General features: G+C 44.6%; 4 protein-coding genes across 5 annotated transcripts; 3 read left to right on the top strand and 1 right to left on the bottom strand.

The window, feature by feature from the left end:
- Positions 1-42: 42 nt before the first annotated feature.
- Positions 43-6,466, top strand: LOC115766872 (type II inositol 1,4,5-trisphosphate 5-phosphatase). Of its 2 annotated transcripts, XM_030710932.1 has the most exons (9): positions 43-898; positions 1,678-1,864; positions 1,927-2,206; positions 2,278-2,463; positions 3,168-3,512; positions 4,022-4,910; positions 5,550-5,736; positions 5,821-6,045; positions 6,113-6,466. In XM_030710932.1, the coding sequence occupies exons 1-9, from the start codon at positions 776-778 to the stop codon at positions 6,292-6,294; spliced, it is 2,604 nt and encodes an 867-aa protein (XP_030566792.1). In that variant the 5' UTR covers positions 43-775; the 3' UTR covers positions 6,295-6,466. The 2 variants fall into 2 exon arrangements, with proteins under 2 accessions (XP_030566792.1, XP_030566793.1); XM_030710933.1 differs by lacking the exons at positions 43-898; positions 1,678-1,864; positions 1,927-2,206; positions 2,278-2,463 and adding an exon at positions 3,054-3,074.
- Positions 6,467-7,716: 1,250 nt separating this feature from the next.
- On the top strand, positions 7,717-10,921 carry LOC115766826 (males-absent on the first protein). The gene is made up of 2 exons (XM_030710861.1): positions 7,717-8,639; positions 8,820-10,921. Exons 1-2 carry the CDS (start codon positions 7,719-7,721, stop codon positions 10,614-10,616), a joined length of 2,718 nt encoding a protein of 905 aa, XP_030566721.1. The 5' UTR covers positions 7,717-7,718; the 3' UTR covers positions 10,617-10,921.
- A 541-nt stretch (positions 10,922-11,462) lies between these two features.
- On the top strand, positions 11,463-13,778 carry LOC115766882 (glycosylphosphatidylinositol anchor attachment 1 protein). The gene is made up of 5 exons (XM_030710952.1): positions 11,463-11,696; positions 11,752-12,102; positions 12,157-12,357; positions 12,415-13,514; positions 13,580-13,778. The coding sequence occupies exons 1-5, from the start codon at positions 11,519-11,521 to the stop codon at positions 13,706-13,708; spliced, it is 1,959 nt and encodes a 652-aa protein (XP_030566812.1). The 5' UTR covers positions 11,463-11,518; the 3' UTR covers positions 13,709-13,778.
- A 2,019-nt stretch (positions 13,779-15,797) lies between these two features.
- On the bottom strand, positions 15,798-16,916 carry LOC115766838. The gene has a single exon (XM_030710881.1). The coding sequence runs from the start codon at positions 16,679-16,681 to the stop codon at positions 15,902-15,904; it is 780 nt and encodes a 259-aa protein (XP_030566741.1). The 5' UTR covers positions 16,682-16,916; the 3' UTR covers positions 15,798-15,901.
- Positions 16,917-18,143: the final 1,227 nt, after the last annotated feature.

Below are 18,143 nucleotides of genomic sequence, written 5' to 3'. Positions count from 1 at the left end.
TGCAGCCCTGCGCCAAGCTATGCTAAATTTCAGCTGTTGACGTTGGTTTTATTGCTGCTGCTGCTCGCTTGGAATGTTTGTGCATACCACTATTTTTTGTTGTTGTTGTTTTTGCTGCTGCTGTTGTTGTTAGTGTTGTTGTTTTATCTGTGCGCAAGCTTAAATCAAATTTGATAATGCCACACAAATTGGCATAAAGTGTGTAATGTGCGTAGCGGTTATATTTAAAAACCATTTCAACCGAAACCGAAAGGTGGATAACAATTATCGTCATCGCCAATAGCCCTTCGTTCTACGACTGTGAATAAGTGTGATTGCGCTGTGTGTGTGTGTGTCTTTTCGTAAAACGAAAAACAAAAAAAAAAACAACTATACCCGCCCACACCCACCGTCTCAAAGCAGTTAAAGCAAATACAAGATAAAAACGCAAGAGCAGCCAGCACGTGAAAAAAGTCTTTTTAAAAATCAAATTTAAACCATCCATGAAAGCTTCCTTGACCTCGGTTTCGGCATTAGACTCAAAAAGAAAAAAACGCTGGTGTCGTCACTCGCCAGAGGCATGCGAGCTGTTGTGTTAACTATAAATAGCCAGTCAAAGCAAAAACAACACAAATTTCCAGCATTAACCATAATATCGTAACTACCGCCCATTCAGTATTATTCTGCGTGCCGCCGCCCAGACGATTAGCACGCCATAATAACAAAAACAAACACAGCCGCTAAACAAGGACAAGCCCCAAAAAAAAAACGGTGAAAGAAAAAAAAACGCTAAGCCATGGAACGCGGCAGCCTCTATCCGAATGGCGCTGATGCGAGCGCAGCTGCAGCTGCGGCGCCAGAGAAAACAACAATGTCAATTGTGCAGCAGCGCTTCAAGGCGGACGAAACGGTTCACCTGGTAAGTTGACTCGTTGCGTTGTGATTAATCGATTTATGCATTTGGCTGGCTTGCAATACATTTCTATGTGATACCTTGTTCCCGTTAAAATATATGCATGCATGCATGTGTGTGTGTGTGTGTGTGTGTGTATGGAGTTTGGTGACAGTACATAGATAACATTTGTCTCATATTCATGATATTTTACTTGGGTTCGATAATCAGCTGACGTTTTCAGGAAAGCTAAGATTAACTTATGTATGTGGCGGTCGGCCATGGGGGCAGCTCATTTTGTGCTTTAACTGGGCTTGCCTCGCCTGTTATTACACTGCAGCTGGGTACACACAGCTTACCCCCACATTTGACGGGCACAACTTAATATACAGGGTGACCATGCATGCACTCTTATGTAGCCAAAATGGGTTACCTTTGCACTTGTGTACTGCTTATGTATCACCAGCTGGGCACACAGCTTTGGCAGGGTGACCATGCCAAGCTCAGTCTAGTCTCTGCTATGTACTCTGAATGGCATACCTTTTTACCGGTTGTTTGCGCAAGCCGGGTATGCAGCTTTTGGGCGCACACTTAGCATGTAATTCATAAATACTCAATTGATATTCATTTGTTTGTTTTGCAAACAAAACAAAACTAAGTAGGTTCAATATTGAGCACAATAATATGGCTTTGTTTACCTTTTGCTGGAGCAATTTGCCAAACGTTTTGCCCAGAATCAATTTGAAAAGAGTATAAAAAAAAAGTAATTGGAATATTATTTGAATTGCTTTCTGTTCGGTTTTCAGATCTTCGAGGCATATCAAATCAGGGGCCAGGAGCACTTTGAGGGTCTGCTAACGCTGGTCTCCTCGGCATCGGGCGGCACCTACGCGCTGATCTCGTTCTCCCTGCTGCGCACCCCGTTGACCGCAAGCAATGAGCTGAAAATAAACAAAGTATTTCCAATAAATAAGACATTTCAATTGACGACGGGTAGGTGCGAACCACACCTGTGTGCGTGCACAGTAACTTTGCATATGTTGTAAGCTTTACAGATACCAAGGGTTCCATATCGGAGCAGCAATTCGATCTGTCAACGGACGATGACAGGCCAAGCAAATACTACTATCATCCGATACGAACGGACTTGAGTGCGGTCGATTTTAATGAATTCTGTGCGAAAATCAATTCCTGCAAGAAAGCCATGTGGGAGGCCGAATTGCCGTCGGAAACGACGCTCAATTTTCGTTGGCTCGACGATTACCGTGAGATTGGCGAAGTCAAGCAGGAGCTAAAGAAGCGCCAAAGCCAATACATTGTCTACAAGGATATTATGTATGTGTGCCTGACAATTGTTTCAAATCAATCCTCTGATTCATGCCATTTAACATTTTGCACCTTCACAGTGTCTACTGCGCCACATGGAACGTTAATAATAGACCCTGCTGGGATAACAACAATTCGCTGCGCCCTTGGCTGGCAAGCGGCGAGAAGGCGCCCGATATCTATGCCATTGGACTCCAGGAGCTGGATACCACGGCCAAGGCCATGCTCAATGGCAATCAGATGCAAATGTATGCAGCGCAATGGATGTAAGTGTTCACTCAGCATGTAGACCGTCTCTTGTATTTAACTGGCTATCAATCCTGCAGCTTGTCATAGATGTGAGCAGTACGGCATTACATGGTTTATGAAACGAGCTATTCCTGTTAGATGTTAGCTGTCCTAGTCCAAGTCCGTTTATTCAATATGTAACTGACCTTTTTCTCTCCCATTTTCCACAACCCTGAAATCTTCTGCTTTTAATGCCAATCGGAGCGGTTTTTTTAAGTTAAGTTCTATATAGTTTATCACTCTTTTCCCACCCTTTACGTGGAATAAGCTCCATGTTTTTATGATAGTCAATCTGTCTGCTTTTATATATGTATGTACTGGCTGGCATTATCCGAGAGTGCCTGTGTTATTCTCTTCCACTTATTTCTTGATGAAACAAATTGATTCATTTTCTTGTGATTTAGAAGCTGATCGGATCTGAGCGCATAAGAACTTGAGGCAGTGGGATACCTGACATTTAAAAATGGGCTAAAACCCAGCGAATACAAAAACAACAAAAAGTTTTCAATAGTTTTGCATCCATTTTCCGGCCTTCATGGATGGAATTCCAAAGTTGTATCCATAGATATGCCTTTAAATAGTTGCAAGGGTTAGCCTGTACTACAATGACATGTTCGACATGCTTCGAATATATGTATTTCTGTCTATTAATCAGTTGACTCTCTTGACTCTTTTTCCACAGACGCAAGATGGTGGAGAGCGTGCACGATGGTGTCGAGTATGAGGAGCTGCAATCGGTGCGTCTCTCTGGCATTATGCTGACAGTTATTGTCCGCAAGGAGGTGCGTCAGCATATTGTGCGCTGTCGCGTGAACTCTGTGGCTCGCGGCATGTTCAATGCGCTGGGCAATAAGGGCGGCGTTGCCGTCAGCTTTCAGCTGAACGAGGCTAAGATATGCTTCGTCAACTCGCATCTGGCCGCGCACATGACCTACGTGGCGGAGCGCAACGATGACTACAAGGCCATTGAGGATGGCATGCGCTTTGAGGAGAATGGCCTGCTCTGTCGCACCATCAACGATCATGAGTAAGTGCAACAAGCTAGCGGATGCCCGGAACCCAGCGCCATAAAATACACAAGCTAGACGCAAAGCATTCTAGAGTAACTTGGGTGATAATTGTCCGTTCTTTATGACATTTTGAGGGCTTAAATATGGTTAACGAAAGTGTGAGCATATCAAATCGCGAGGTTTTACCCTCAAATGTGAGGCTTTCTTCACTTTTGGGGGAATATGAAGGAAGATATCTAAAGAATGAAGCTTTCTTCATATCAGTATGCTCTATGAGAATCTATACACCATCTTCGAGCTATGCTCAAAAAGCTAGGTCTTAAAATCAATATAGATATTGTGGAACTGAGAGAAGATATCGACAATATCTGGTAAACTTGTTCTGTGTAAGGAAAAGACGAATATATATTTTAAATTTCAAGTCTTTAAAAGTTTGCGACAGCTCGTCGATTATGTGTGTATATTTTATGGTTTCGGGATATCAGTAATGCTGAGAAACTTTCTTAACTTGCTCCTTTAATTGCAGTCATATTTTCTGGCTGGGCGATCTGAACTATCGCATACAGGAACCGACTGGACAACAGCGGCCTGGCCCGATGAACGATGCCCAAACGTTTGAGCTGCTGCTACAGTACGATCAGCTGCGCACGGAGATGAGCCATGACAGGTGCTTCAAGGGCTATAGGGAGGGTGAGATTAAATTTGCACCCACATACAAATACGATGTGGGCACCGATACCTATGACACGAGCGAGAAACAGCGTGCGCCAGCCTATTGCGATCGCGTGCTGTGGAAGGGCAAACGCATCGAGCAGCTGGCCTATAATAGTGTAATGGAGATACGTCAGAGCGATCACAAGCCCGTCTATGCCATATTCCGTGTGAAGATTAAGACGCGCGACGAGGCCAAATATAAGCTGGTGCTGAGCGAGGTACTGAAGGCGGTTGACAAGCGTGAGAATGACAATCAGCCGCAGATCATCACAGAGCGCACCATCATTGAGTTCGGGCTGGTGCGCTTCAATGAGCCGGCCATGCGGGACTTTAATGTGTACAACAATTGCCCGCAGCAGGTGGACTTTATGTTTAAGGTCAAGGATTCGCCAAATGACATATGCGAAAAGTGGCTCCATGTGGATCCGCAATCGGACAGCCTAATGATTGACTCGGCGCGCAGCATACGCGTACGCATGCTGGTCGATCCCACTTCGATAACGGGCCTGCTTCATAAGATTTGCAATACGCCCGGCAAATGCGATTTCGATATACTTATACTGCATGTCCGATCCGGACGGGATATATTCATAACCGTCACGGGCGAATATCAGCCCAGCTGCTTTGGTCTATCAATGGAGACAATGTGCCGCACCAATCGACCGGTCGGCGAGTACAAGCAGGACGAAATCAAGCAGCTGGTAATCTATAAACCCTTGTTAACTTTAATATAAACCTATAGGAAGCTGGGCAGTTAAGATATTCCAGCTCTATTGGCCTTTAAGCAAAGTTTCAATTCACCTCTTAGCGCGGAAAATGGGTGAAAACAGCTAATCAATAGTTCAGCTCGATAGAATGTAGGAGTATATCCCTTATAGCGCATTTTGAAACATCTATTAGCTACGTAGACTTTTTCTTACAGATTTCACAAATATATATCCAATGGCCATCTCTTGTAGAGGGTATTAAAAATTGTTCATGAAATGTGTTACGCATAGAAGAAAACATCTCCGTCCCCATATACAATATATATATATATTCTAGATCCGTCTACTTGTGACTGTTTCAATCTTTCTTTATCGAGCTTCTGAGCCAGGCAGTATATAGATTTAACCCGCATACAATTAAGACCTTGTCAATATTAAGTCATATAACTTAATAGTCAAAAAATAAGATTTGCTTGCGTTTTGTTTGTTGAACTCTATTTTAAAAATGGTTCATATGAAATGTGTTTTACGGATTAATCGAAATTTACCACACTGATAAGTTAAATAATATATTATTTGTTTCGACTTAAGGAATTGAGCTCCATCCATCTAATACTTTACTCATTTTTCTAGATGGTTGACGTGACGCCCGAGTATCGTGTGACAATGCCACGTGAATTTTTCCTGCTTATCGACTATCTGCACAAGCAAGGTGACCAGCTGAAGGGCATTTTCCAGAGCTATGATCGCCGCCAGCCGCTCAGCAGTCAATTCAATGCCGTGCGTGACTGGCTGGACACCTGGTCTGAGGATGAGTTTCGTATGTTTCCAGTTTCATATAGATATATATATATATAGATATTCATAGATAGATTTGTGCTTAACTGATGTGTTGCATTTACAGCGGGCACACCACAAACTGCGGCCGAAGCGCTATTGTTGTTGCTTGACCTGCCAGAGCAGGCGCTGCTGGAGCCATTTGTCGAGGATCTGCTGCACAGCAGAAGCAAGTCGGAGGCTATGGAGCTGATAGCGCTGCTGAGCGCACCCAAGCGCAATGTGTTCATGCATCTGTGCATGTTTCTGCGCGAGGGTATCGAACGCCACGATTACGAGGCAAACAATGTCGGTACGTTGACAGAATGTGGCAAATGCTGCATTAAAACAACAACTAATTGAATTCCCTATCACTCCAGCTGCGATCTTTGGCCGTATTCTGTTGCGCACCAGCAAATCCAACGTCACGATTGATTATCACAATCTATGCAGTCAGTTCATGCGGCGCTTTATCCACGTCGATAGCCCCGATACAAATGCGGGCGGCAATGGACATGCTGGTGGTGCCAGCGGTGCCAGCGGAGCCAGTTTGCAGGCATAATTCTCGCGCAGTTGCACTTGTACATGTATATACAGATATATGTATCAGCTAAAGATATGAATGTAAATTAGTTAATTATTTATTTTAAATGTAATTTGAAGTGTATTTGCGCTTAGCTTGTCGATGGCACGCTTACGAGTAGTTCCCTCTATGGCTTAGCATTTACCTTACCCACTATATATGTACACATATCTATGTATATATATATATATATATATATATATATATATATATATATATATAGATATCTGTTCTTTGTTTTACTTGTTAATTGTTTACAGCACGCACATACTGCACCCCATTGTATGTATGTATGACATTTATCTACACTCAAGTATCCCATTTGAATTGGGCTAATATCATAAATAGCCTATTAATGGAATTGTAACCAAGACATTTATGCGAATTCCAACCAAAAACACTTGGCTTCAACTTAAGAAATTTACATTATACAATAACATATATGCATTTTGTTATATTTTTCCACATTTATTTAGTAACTAAGTACATATTTAGAACAGAAGTAAACAAAGTCATGGCAGTTTAACTTCCAGACAATCCACCAATTGTAATTTCCTTCTCATTCAGTTTTTTTTTGTTCTAGGTTTATTCTAGAAATTGCGCCAGCTTCTGGTTCGAACTCCCTTAAACTAACGATATATTTCTATTTTTAAGACAATAATTTAAAGCAACGAGTTTCGCCATTTCGAATCATTTAAAAGATTTAAAACGCATTGAATTTTCTGGTGATTTCTGAGATATAATATAACATATAATTTCTTTGATTTTGTGATAATTATAAAAAAAAAAAAAACAAAACAACAAAAAACTATATTTTATAAGGAATCGTCCCTAATTAACTTAACCACATATGTATGAGGTATATATATATTTATATCTATTGTATGTACAAATTGTTTTTTTAAACGTCAAAAACGTGTTAATTCTGTTAAATGTTAAATGTGCGCTCATAAATAAATAGATACAGTTATCATTATTCGTACGTGCACATTTTTTTATGGCAGTGTATCTATTTGTTAACATGTGCAGCTGTACAAATTTGCGCCAAAAATGTGTTTGGCATTGATCAACACTGCTCTGGTTATTGCTGTTCAAAGGTCGCATGTCAAACGCAAATTTGGCGCAATAGAAATGCAAATTACTTTCAAAATATAAACTACAATTACGTTTCAATTGTAATTTTTATAAGAATGTTATTTATTTGCATATTTAATTGACATGTGCGTTGCTTACTTAATTGAAACTGCAATCGATAGTTGGCGATATATCGATGGCTTGGTACAGTACCATCGCTATGCTATAAAATTAGTGTTGTTTTTTTTTTTTTTTTGCGTAGCAAAACAAATGGATAATACTTCATTTAAGCTATTGGACACATTCACGGTGAAAAGCATTTAATTAAAATGTCCACCGAGGAACTAAAAGAACGTGAATATGGTGCCGCATTGGAGGACGAAGAAAATCCATATGCGATTGGCGCCAAGCCGCCACGAACGCCGGTAGATGATGCGGCCGCCGAGCTGAATGCTAGCCTGGACATTAGCGGCTCGACAGAGCCCTCAGACGGGGATGAGGGCTGGGCAGATCGGTCGCATGAAACGAGTGCCGCATCGGAGCTATGTGATACAACAGACGAAACGGTGCCGGTGCCGGTTCCAGTGCCGGTCCCAGTGCCGGTGCCGGTGGCGATGCCGATGCCGCCTCGACCTCAAACGTACTTGGGCGCTCACCATAGTCCCGTGTCGGAGGAGGAGGAGGAGAACAGCAGCGCGAGTAGTTCAAGCAGCGGTGAGCACAGCGGCGAGTCGGCCGCAGTACGTTCCGACGATGCCAGCGATGACTCGGACGACGAGGCTTCGCCCACCACCGTGGTCGATGTCAGCGATTTGACCGGCAACGATGACTACAGCTGCGGTCCGACTGCTGAAAATGTGGAAAACGTTGCTGAATCCGGTACGGAGACAGCCAAAGCAGCGGAAACTGAACAGGTGGTAGCGGAAGCCTTGCCTGAAGGCGAAGAGCCAATGGAGGTTGAGGGCCAGCCAATAACTGAAATGGAAGCGGATGCGGAAGCGGAAATGGCAACGGCAACGGGCATCGAGGAGGCAGTGGACGTGGCGGAAATGCAGATCGAAGGTGAAGTGGAAGCGGAAACGGAAATGGTTGCGCCAGCGGAAGTGCCCGAAACGCCCGAATCGCCGACAGACGATGGCGAGGAGCCCATCGATCTGCTGCCGCCCTACAAGCGCGGACGCTACATATCCGTGCACGCCGACGATCACCAGCGTCTCGCCGCAGAACTGGCCCAACAACAACAGCAGCAGCAACAACAACAACAGCAGCAACAACAACAACTGCAACAGCAACAACTGCAACAGCAACAACTGCAACAGCAACAACTGAAACAGCAACAACTGCAACAGCAACAACTGCAACAGCAGCAACAACAACAACAACTACAGCAACGACAACACCAACAGCTGCAGCAACAGCAACAAATGCATCAACGCCAACAACAACAACTGCAGCAACAGCAGAGACAGCGACAACAACAAAGGGTTGCGGCGCAAATGCAGCCGCCCCTGCTGCTAGACGAATTCGAGAGCATCTCGAGCAGCAGCGAGGAGGACAACAGCAGCGTTGAGGGCGATGACGAAGAGGATGAGGAGGACGGCAGCAGCGACGAAGACGACGACGATGATGAGGGCGATGAGGATAAAGGCGAGGAGGAGGACGAGGACGACAGCGACAGCAGCGAAAGCAGCAGCAGCGACGAGAGCGATGATGATGATGTCATATTGGTGGAGCAGGATAGTACATCGGGCGAAACGGTAACCGCAACGGAGACAACCGATGACGGTGAGCCCTCGATAGATAAACTCGATATCAGCGACAATCCGGAAAAGATCTACTATATAAGGCGCGCCGATGGCACCGTGCACGCCGGCCAGGTGCTGCAGTCGCGCGTCACCGACAACTGCGTCAGTCCCAACGAGTATTATGTGCACTATGTGGGCCTGAATCGACGCCTCGACGAATGGGTTGGCCGGCATCGCATATCGGACAATGCGGAGGACCTCGGCGGCATAACGGTGACCAGCGAGCCAGCCGAGCTGCTGGCCTGCGATCAGCCCAGCACAAGTGCCAATGCCAGTGCCATCGCCAGTGCTAGCGCCAGCGCCAGCGCCAGCGCCAGCGCAAGCGCGAGCAGCAGCAGCGCCAACAGCCAGCAGAGCTCCGGCAGCATGATGCGACGCAAGCGACAGGGGCACAAGGATTACTATTTGTCCGCATGCGAGAACAATCGGTACGATTACAGCGACCGGAAGATGACACGCTACCAGAAGCGACGCTACGATGAGATTAACCATGTGCAGAAGAGCCATGCGGAGCTAAGCGCCTCGCAGGCGGCGCTCGAGAAGGAGCACGAGTTCATCACGAAAATCAAATACATTGATAAGCTACAATTTGGCAATTATGAAATCGACACCTGGTACTTCAGTCCCTTTCCGGGTGAGTACGGCAAGGCGCGCATCCTGTACGTGTGCGAATATTGCCTGAAATACATGCGTCTGGAGCGGAGCTACAAGTATCATTTGGGCGAGTGCGAGGTGCGCCGGCCGCCGGGCAAGGAGATCTATCGCAAGAGCACAATCTCCATATTCGAGGTGAACGGCAAGGATCAGCCGCTCTATTGCCAGCTGCTGTGCCTGATGGCCAAACTGTTTCTCGACCATAAGGTGCTCTATTTCGACATGGATCCCTTTTATTTCTATGTGCTCTGCGAGACCGACAAAATGGGCAGCCACATTGTTGGCTACTTTTCCAAGGAGAAGCGTTCCCTCGAGAACAATAATGTGGCCTGTATTCTGGTGCTGCCGCCGCATCAGCGCAAGGGCTATGGCAAGCTATTGATTGCCTTCAGCTATGAGCTGTCGCGCAAGGAGGGCGTCATTGGCAGCCCGGAGAAGCCGCTCTCCGATCTGGGTAGGCTCAGCTATCGCAGCTATTGGGCCTATACGCTGCTGGAGCTGATGAAGGGACGCTGCTCGGCGGAACAGACGAGCATAGCGGAGCTGAGCGAAGCCAGCGGCATTACGCCCGACGACATCATCTATACCCTGCAATCCATGAAGATGATCAAATACTGGAAGGGCCAGAATGTCATCTGTGTGACGGCCAAGACCATCAACGATCACCTGCAGCTGCCCCAGTTCAAGCGACCCAAGCTGACCATCGATTTGAATTATCTCAACTGGAAGCCACATGCGCCTCTTCCGCCGCTTCAGCGGCTCCAATAGCTAGACGGCAGCACTTATTTTTAAATTTATCTATACTCTATAATTTTTTTTTTGTTTTTTTTTTTTTGCATTGCCAAAATATCGCGTATTGTTCCCGATATGATCATGATATGAGTGTACTATTGTAGACAATTTAATGCTTAAGTAATTTTTTTTTAAACAAATCTATTTTTTTTTTTTTGTAGTCTTTACATTAATTGAGGTTAACAAGCATGAAAAACCAAAACTTCTTATAGAGTGTTGATTTGAGGTACGTCTATTGAAATCGCGATTATGGTAATTAAGTTTTGAATCCGAATCGATTTTAAGCAATTAATAAAAATATTAAAAAAAAAAAACAGCAAATTGACAAACTGTAATTAAAACCTAAACAAAAAAGTAGTCAATTAAATTTATCATTTGGTTTTGATTTGTCGCTTTAGAAGCTTCTAGTGTTAATATGCCCGCATATTTGATCAAATACATACGGCGGCAACAAATTGAAAGGCCAAGCAAATTAACCCCATTGACTTGTGTCTAATAGGCATAATTTCAATTGGAAACTCAACTGTATCATGAAAATATCGGCGAAAGACCAATGATGAAATATCGATATATTTAACCATATCGTTTAGAGGGCTTATCGCCTATCGCACAGTAATATGGCATACGCAAATTTGCATAGTATATATATGATATAGAAATATAATTATATTTTAGCTCATATGTAGCTTTATATAATTTGGCTACAGCTACAAATCTTTGCTAGCTCTAATTAATGCATAAGAAATACCAAATGCTGCTATCGATACTTGAAGCGTGTCAGAGCTAACTATCGATTGTAAAGGCTGAGGAGTGTCAGCCCTAGCTGTGCCGGCTAAACTTGGTTTGCTATTGTTTTGTGGAAACTATTGCCTGGAACCATGGGTTTGTTGTCTGATCCATCACTGTCGACTCACAATAAGCTGGTGGACAATCTGGCGAAGCATATGCGCAAGGTCTGCTATGCGTTCTACACAGCGGGCGTCATCTGGTTTATGTGCCTCGCCCTGCCAGAATTCAACCATGGCACCTACTTATCAGAGAATGCGTTGTCGCCAGGTGAGTTAGTTAACTGTTTCTTTTTGTTATTTTAACAAACTGTTGGTGCTTGTAGGTCTGGTGTATCCCGAGATACGCATAGACGCCAATCGTTTGGCCGTGCAGCTGCTGGAGGAATTGCAGCGCGAGCGCAAGGATCATCAGTCCACAACGCCGCACGCCTGGATTCTGGCCAAGTTCAAAGAGTTTGGCCTGGAGACGCACACACACAACTATACGCTACTCTATCCATTCGGTGGCGGTAAGGAGTTTCATGGCAAGAACGTTTATGGTATATTGCGTGCGCCGCGCATTGGTTCCACCGAGGGTATTGTTTTCTCGGCGCCCTATCGTGCGCCCAGCTCGGTGCATGTGGACATAACGTCCAGCGTGCCGCTGCTATTGGCTTTTGCGGATTTCGCAAGGCGTGAGTAGAAGTTGTTGCATTTTGGAGTTGGTGGTTAACAGCATTGTATTGCAGGCAAAAACTATTGGGCCAAGGATTTGATATTCCTGGTCACCGAGCAGGAGCAGCTGGGCATGCAGGCCTGGCTGGAGGCCTACCATGAGGGTGACAGAGATCCAGACAGTACTAATTCGTATCTGCTGGCTGGAAATCTGCCAGCACGCGCCGGTTCCCTGCAAGCTGCGTTAAACATCGAGGTGCAGGACTTCGAAATTGGTCGGTGGCATCTCTTAATTGCTTGGAGAATCAATTAATTACCTAGTTTTCATGCAGATTACATTGATGTCAAGATTGAGGGCTTGAACGGCAAGCTGCCCAATCTGGATATGTTCAATTTGGTGCAGCGCATAATGGCGCGTGAGGGCGTCACCTCAGGCTATAAGCAGACGCCGCGCAAAAAGCGCCGTTCCAGCCTTTCAAACTATGAGCAGAATCTGCGCCAAATACTGGCCATGCTCTCGACACAATCATCGGGCGTGCCCAATGGTAATCATGGACTCTTCCATCGTTACCGCATCGATGCACTGACCATATCCGCTGCCAAGCGTGTTACCAATTCCAACGTAAAGACCAATCCCAGTTCAGCGGCCGTGCCGCTATTAAAGGCCATCGAGGGGATTGCGCGCAGTCTCAACAATCTGCTGGAACGCTTTCACCAGAGTTTCTTCTTTTATGTGATTGTGCACAACGATCGCTATATTTCCATTGGCGATTATATGCCCGCTCTGGTGGCGCTTGCCGCCTGCAGCGTTATAAAGGCTTATCTCACATGGTCCACACTGGAGGCGACACAGAAGACTGATGATGCTAATCCCAAGACTGAGACGCCGTCTGGCTTGGAGTCGATAAAGTTGTCCCTGCCTTATGGTTCGGTATTAATCTATTTGGCTGTCGCGTTGTTCATCGGCTATGTGGGCAATGTGCTGCCGCTACATCAGTACATTCTGGAGCTGCCTGTGAGCGCCGCTCCGCTAACTGCCAGCATACTGATTGTACTGAATGTGCTTGGGTTTGGGTTGCCTTTCGTGGTGGTGTTGCCGCCTGGTGCCTTGGAGCTGCTACACATTAGCCTGCTGCTCATCTATGGCTGCGCACTGATTGTCATTGGCCTGCTCAACTTCTCGCTGGGCTTCTTTGTGGCGGTCCTAACAACGCCCATGGTGATTGCCCTGAATACAACAAGTAGCGCAAATAGCACATTGCGCAGCCTGACGCGTGCTTGGACGCTGCTCCTGAATCCGCTTGTGGTCATCTATATCATTGTTTTGATCATGAGCTTCTATCAATTTCCCGAGCTGACGTTGCAGCAACTGCTGCTGCGTGCCGCCACAGCTGCCATGGACGCGGCCACGTTTGCGCTTATCGATTCCGTGGTGAGTGCCGTATCTAAACGTAACATTTATAAATGATTTCCTAATTTATTCACTTTGCTTTATAGATTTATGGCAATTGGCTTTACTTTGCCATTTGCACCGTATTCCTGCCGCTTTGGATTATCTGCTGGACACTGGCGCTGGCGAAGCGTCGGGACAGTGCGATACCTCAGGCCAAGCTGAAAACAAATTGATCTATCCCTGTTTTATTTCTAATTCCATTTTTGTTATATGGTAATTTAATGAATAAAATATGTACGCTTAACTATTATATATACATATTTATTTATATGTAGTTCATGTTTAATCAAAATGTTGTCGTCCAATTCATGCTATTATGTATTTTTAGATATCTCTGACAATAATCGTTCAGGGATATCAGCAATTATCGATTATTATCGATCGAGTTTAGTCAATGTTATTTATTTAGTTTAATGTTATATTATATATTATATGCATTACGTTAGACAAGATACACTACGTTACGTTAGATGCAATACGTTACGTAACGGGGCAAAACTTTCGGTGGTTCAGTTCACGGTTCAAACCAATGTCCTGCTTTGAGGTTAGGTTCGCGAACCTGGATTCGAACCAGTTTTTTTTTTTAACTTAGTTTCTACCTTTTCTAAAAGAAATCCGGTTTAAGGTTAAGGTAAGCCCGAAGTTTGGAAGTCCTGGCTCAAACCGGTTCGTCGTCTTGATTAAATGTGCTTGAAAATAATGCATATTTAATATTTTGATGACGTAGATAAATAACAAATCCTTTGAGTTTATTTTTAAGCTTCATAAATATGATGAGGTTTTTTCTCATTGTCCTGGAAACATGTTATGCATTTTTATCGCAACTTAATTATACCCTTGTTGTACCCTGAACCCGTTGAAAAGGGGCAGAAGGGTATAATGGTTGTGTCAAAGTATGCAACAGGCAAAAGGAAGCATCTGCAACCCTATAAGTATATATATATACCTTATCAGGATGATCCAGCTATATCAATTCAAGACGTTGATCTCGAAAACTACAAGTTCTAGATAATTGACATTAACTAAATATATATTCTCGTAGGTTCAAGGTTTCTCCGATCCTATAAGGTATAAATATACTTTGTCAGCATCAATAGAGTCGATGCACTCACGCCCGGCTGCCTGTTCCCATCGAACTCAGAAACCTCTTGAGCTAGAGACTTGCAATTTAACATATATATATCTTATATTATAGGCAGATGGAACCCATTATATTATATTAATAGCTACTCCCATTATTGTAATATCGATAAATATCGATTTTGAGTTATAGTTTTTCAGGCAGAACTCGAAGATTATAAGAGCTAGACACGCCGAACTTGGTTTATAGGTTCTCGTGTAGTATATATATATTGGGAATAGTTCATTTTTTGGATGCCTCTGCCCATACCCTGTAAAAAAAGAAAAAACAACTAATTTTGAAAGCCAGATCCTTTTGCTTTCTGAAAAATTCATAAAAGTCGACATTTAACTCCGATGTTTTTCAAGGCTGCATTTCCCAGAGTGTGTGGGACAGGCAAGAGGAAGCACAGCAAGCGACGAGTGTGTGTGTTTTGTGTTGTCTACTGAGCTTGGCTCCGTTTACAGGGTATCTTTTGGTCGTGCATTGCCGACTGGCGCGCTGCTGTTTTATTTTGAGTATGTGGAATAAAAAGTTGGGAGTCATTAGTTTATTTGAGTGTATTCACGCTACGGCTCACACACACGCACACACACTGCGCGCGCGTGTGTGTATATATATATATATGTATATGTATATGTGTGTTATGTATATAATTTGACAAAGTTGATTTATTGTGGCAACCAGGGATATCACGTATTCAGTTTGAAGAGCAGCAGCCAAGCTTGGTTATGGCAAAGGAAGCGGGGCGGGGTTGGGGCGTGGGTTAGTGGAAACTAGAGGGTGGCAAATTGATGGGGGCAAACTTTTTGACTATGACACGCAACTCAATTTAAAAGTTTCGAGATGCTCCAGCAATGCTGCGATGAAGGCGGTAATTAGTTATGAGCCAGAGCCAAAGCCAGAGGCGGAGGCGGAGGCGGAGGAGAAGGCGGAGTCACAGCCGCAGCCGGAGTCAGAGTGGAAGCCGAAGCCAAGACAGGTGCTGAAGCCAATGCCTGCAGCTGCTGCTGTGGCTGCCGGGGGCGGTGCAGCATTTGCCATTCAGTCGACGAGCTTAACAAGAAAAGTTTGCTTTTGCTGGCAGGTGGAATCTGCACTCAGTCAACGGCAGGATGAACTGGCGCAGGAGCTGGCTGCTTTGGGTGCTTTACAGTGCAACGAGACATTTATTGATTGTTAGCGACAATTTGAATGTAGAAAAAATATCGATGTGCTGATTTGTTGGGCATACCCGCGGCGCCAGCTAGTCGTGCTTGGCCAGAAACGGTAATGCGGCATAATCCTGAGAGCCCGGCTCCCTGGGCTGATCGTCCGGCTGGGCGGCCCTGGGCGGCAGTTCGGCCGCGACAAACTGTTCGCTGATTGTGCTCCAGCTGGTCTCGATTGTGGGCTCATTCTTGACCAGACGCTCCTTGCTGCGCTCCAGGGCGCTGTCGCAGCGCTGCATCAGCTCGGTGAGATCGTTGCGTTCCAGCTCGGCGGTGAGGGCACCAAATAGTGTGTCTAGCGAACGTTTCGTTGTCTCCAGCTCGATTTCCTGGACCAAGGACAAATCGCGCTGGATCTGCGAGCAGTTGATCATCTCGTGGCCGAGGCTTGTGGCATCTGTGAGCATCTGTTCAATCAGCTGATCGGTCTGATTATACTCATCCCTCAGCTCGGCGATCAGGCACAGCTCACGCGGTGACGGCGGCGGCGGCGATGGCTCCAAATCAAATTTACGCGACTTCCTGCCGGTGGCAGCAATCGCACGCTGGATGCCGGCACCAGGTGGGCTGCGCTTCGATTTCTTCAAATTGACAACAACCACATTCGGCTCCGCTTCCACTGGCTGCTCGCCCACGCGCAAATGCTCCTTCTGCTCCAGCCTCTGCCTCTGGCCCAGTTCCTCAGACCCATCCTCGTCGTCGTGGTGCTGCATGGAAACGCAAACGCTGGTCAGCTGCAAACGCTTGGCCCGTTCCACCAGGCTGGCGAGCGCCTGCTCGGCCACCATTTTCACCTGACGCTGCGAATCGCTCATAGCTGCTGCTGGATTTTATTTAGCAAATGTTTTTGTTTTTGATTTGTTTGTTGTTGTTTTTTTTTTTTTTCAATATCTTATTTTAAATGTAGCTGGGGAATCGTTTGTATAGACTGTTGTTTATTGTCGTATTACGCTTAAAATTTTGGAACTACGTTTAATATTTACATGTGACGCTTAGCTATTTTTATTCCCTTTGATTTTGAACGTTTGTATTGTTGAGCAATCTTTCTAGAAATGAGAATATTCGCAAGGCAGCTGCCCAATGACAGCTAATCCAACGAACTCTGCCTATCGAGCTATACATTTGGTGTCTCCAACTGACTGACAGCTGGGCTGATTGACTGATTGACTGACTGATTGACTGATTGATTGACTGACTGACTGATTGACTGACTGATTGACTGACTGACTGATCAAGGCACAGCCAGAACCAATGGCAGTTCTCATTGTGTGTATTTTCACCAACAAGCGCGGAATATATGTGGATTCGTTTTCACCTATAAGTACGGAATATAGGTGAAAAACGGTTATATAACACATGTTGGCTTGGCTCATTTCCACCCACAAATGCGGAACATAGGTGGCAAATTGTAATATGTCACTTTGTTGTTTTCCGTTTTACGCATTTCCACCCACAAGTGCGGAATGTAGATGAAAAATGGTTGCATGCCACTTGTTGGTAATTCAACAGAAAGTTTAACTCGTTTAACTTGCTTTCTTAATTTTATTTTCAATATCTATACTTTGTGAAATATCTATCGATCCTCTGGTTGAGGGCGAGATGTTGTAAGGGCAAATATTTTACTATCGTCCGATTGGCTTCAAAATGGACAATTTGAAAAATTGAGATGTGTTTCACCCGTTGCCAAATTCCACGACGCTGAGCGGAAATATTGGTTAAGATATTTATTTACACTTAACCTTTTTGTTTATCAAGATATATATTATAATATCACGATAGATATATCTATATATCGAGATATATATAGTTACGCTTATATATATTGGCTTTTTCTCTTCGTTTTTGCCCCACAGTGCGCTTGGAAAATTTCGCTGCTGAAATGTTCTTTAAGAGAAGCTCATCTTAAATATTCTAATGTCGACTTCCTGTTTCGCTTAAGTTGATTTCCCTGTATGCATGCCCATACATACATAATCAGAACAATGTGTATGTGTGTGTGGGCGGGTGAAAAGTGGGCGGTTGAAAAGTGGGCAGGCCCGGTGAAAGTAACTGTTGTATATGGTATGCAGCCGGCTCTTTTGGTGTTCGTTCATGTGGCTTTACCTCAAATTCAAATGAATGGCACAATGAAATAGGGCTTACAACACTTTATGTACTTTGCATCAGCTCAAGCTGATCGACTTGTAAATACACTGTACATGTTGAGAAGATAAACTCGGCTTGGCTATTACCAAGTAGTATATAACATCGTCTACATCTCTTCTAATATAATATATT

Source organism: Drosophila novamexicana, unplaced genomic scaffold (assembly GCF_003285875.2).
Source record: "Drosophila novamexicana strain 15010-1031.04,08,12 unplaced genomic scaffold, DnovRS2.1 tig00001270-arrow-arrow-pilon, whole genome shotgun sequence".
Lineage (NCBI taxonomy): Eukaryota > Metazoa > Arthropoda > Insecta > Diptera > Drosophilidae > Drosophila > Drosophila novamexicana.
Note: the sequence above shows the minus strand (reverse complement) of the source record. Positions and strands in the feature narration are given on the sequence as shown.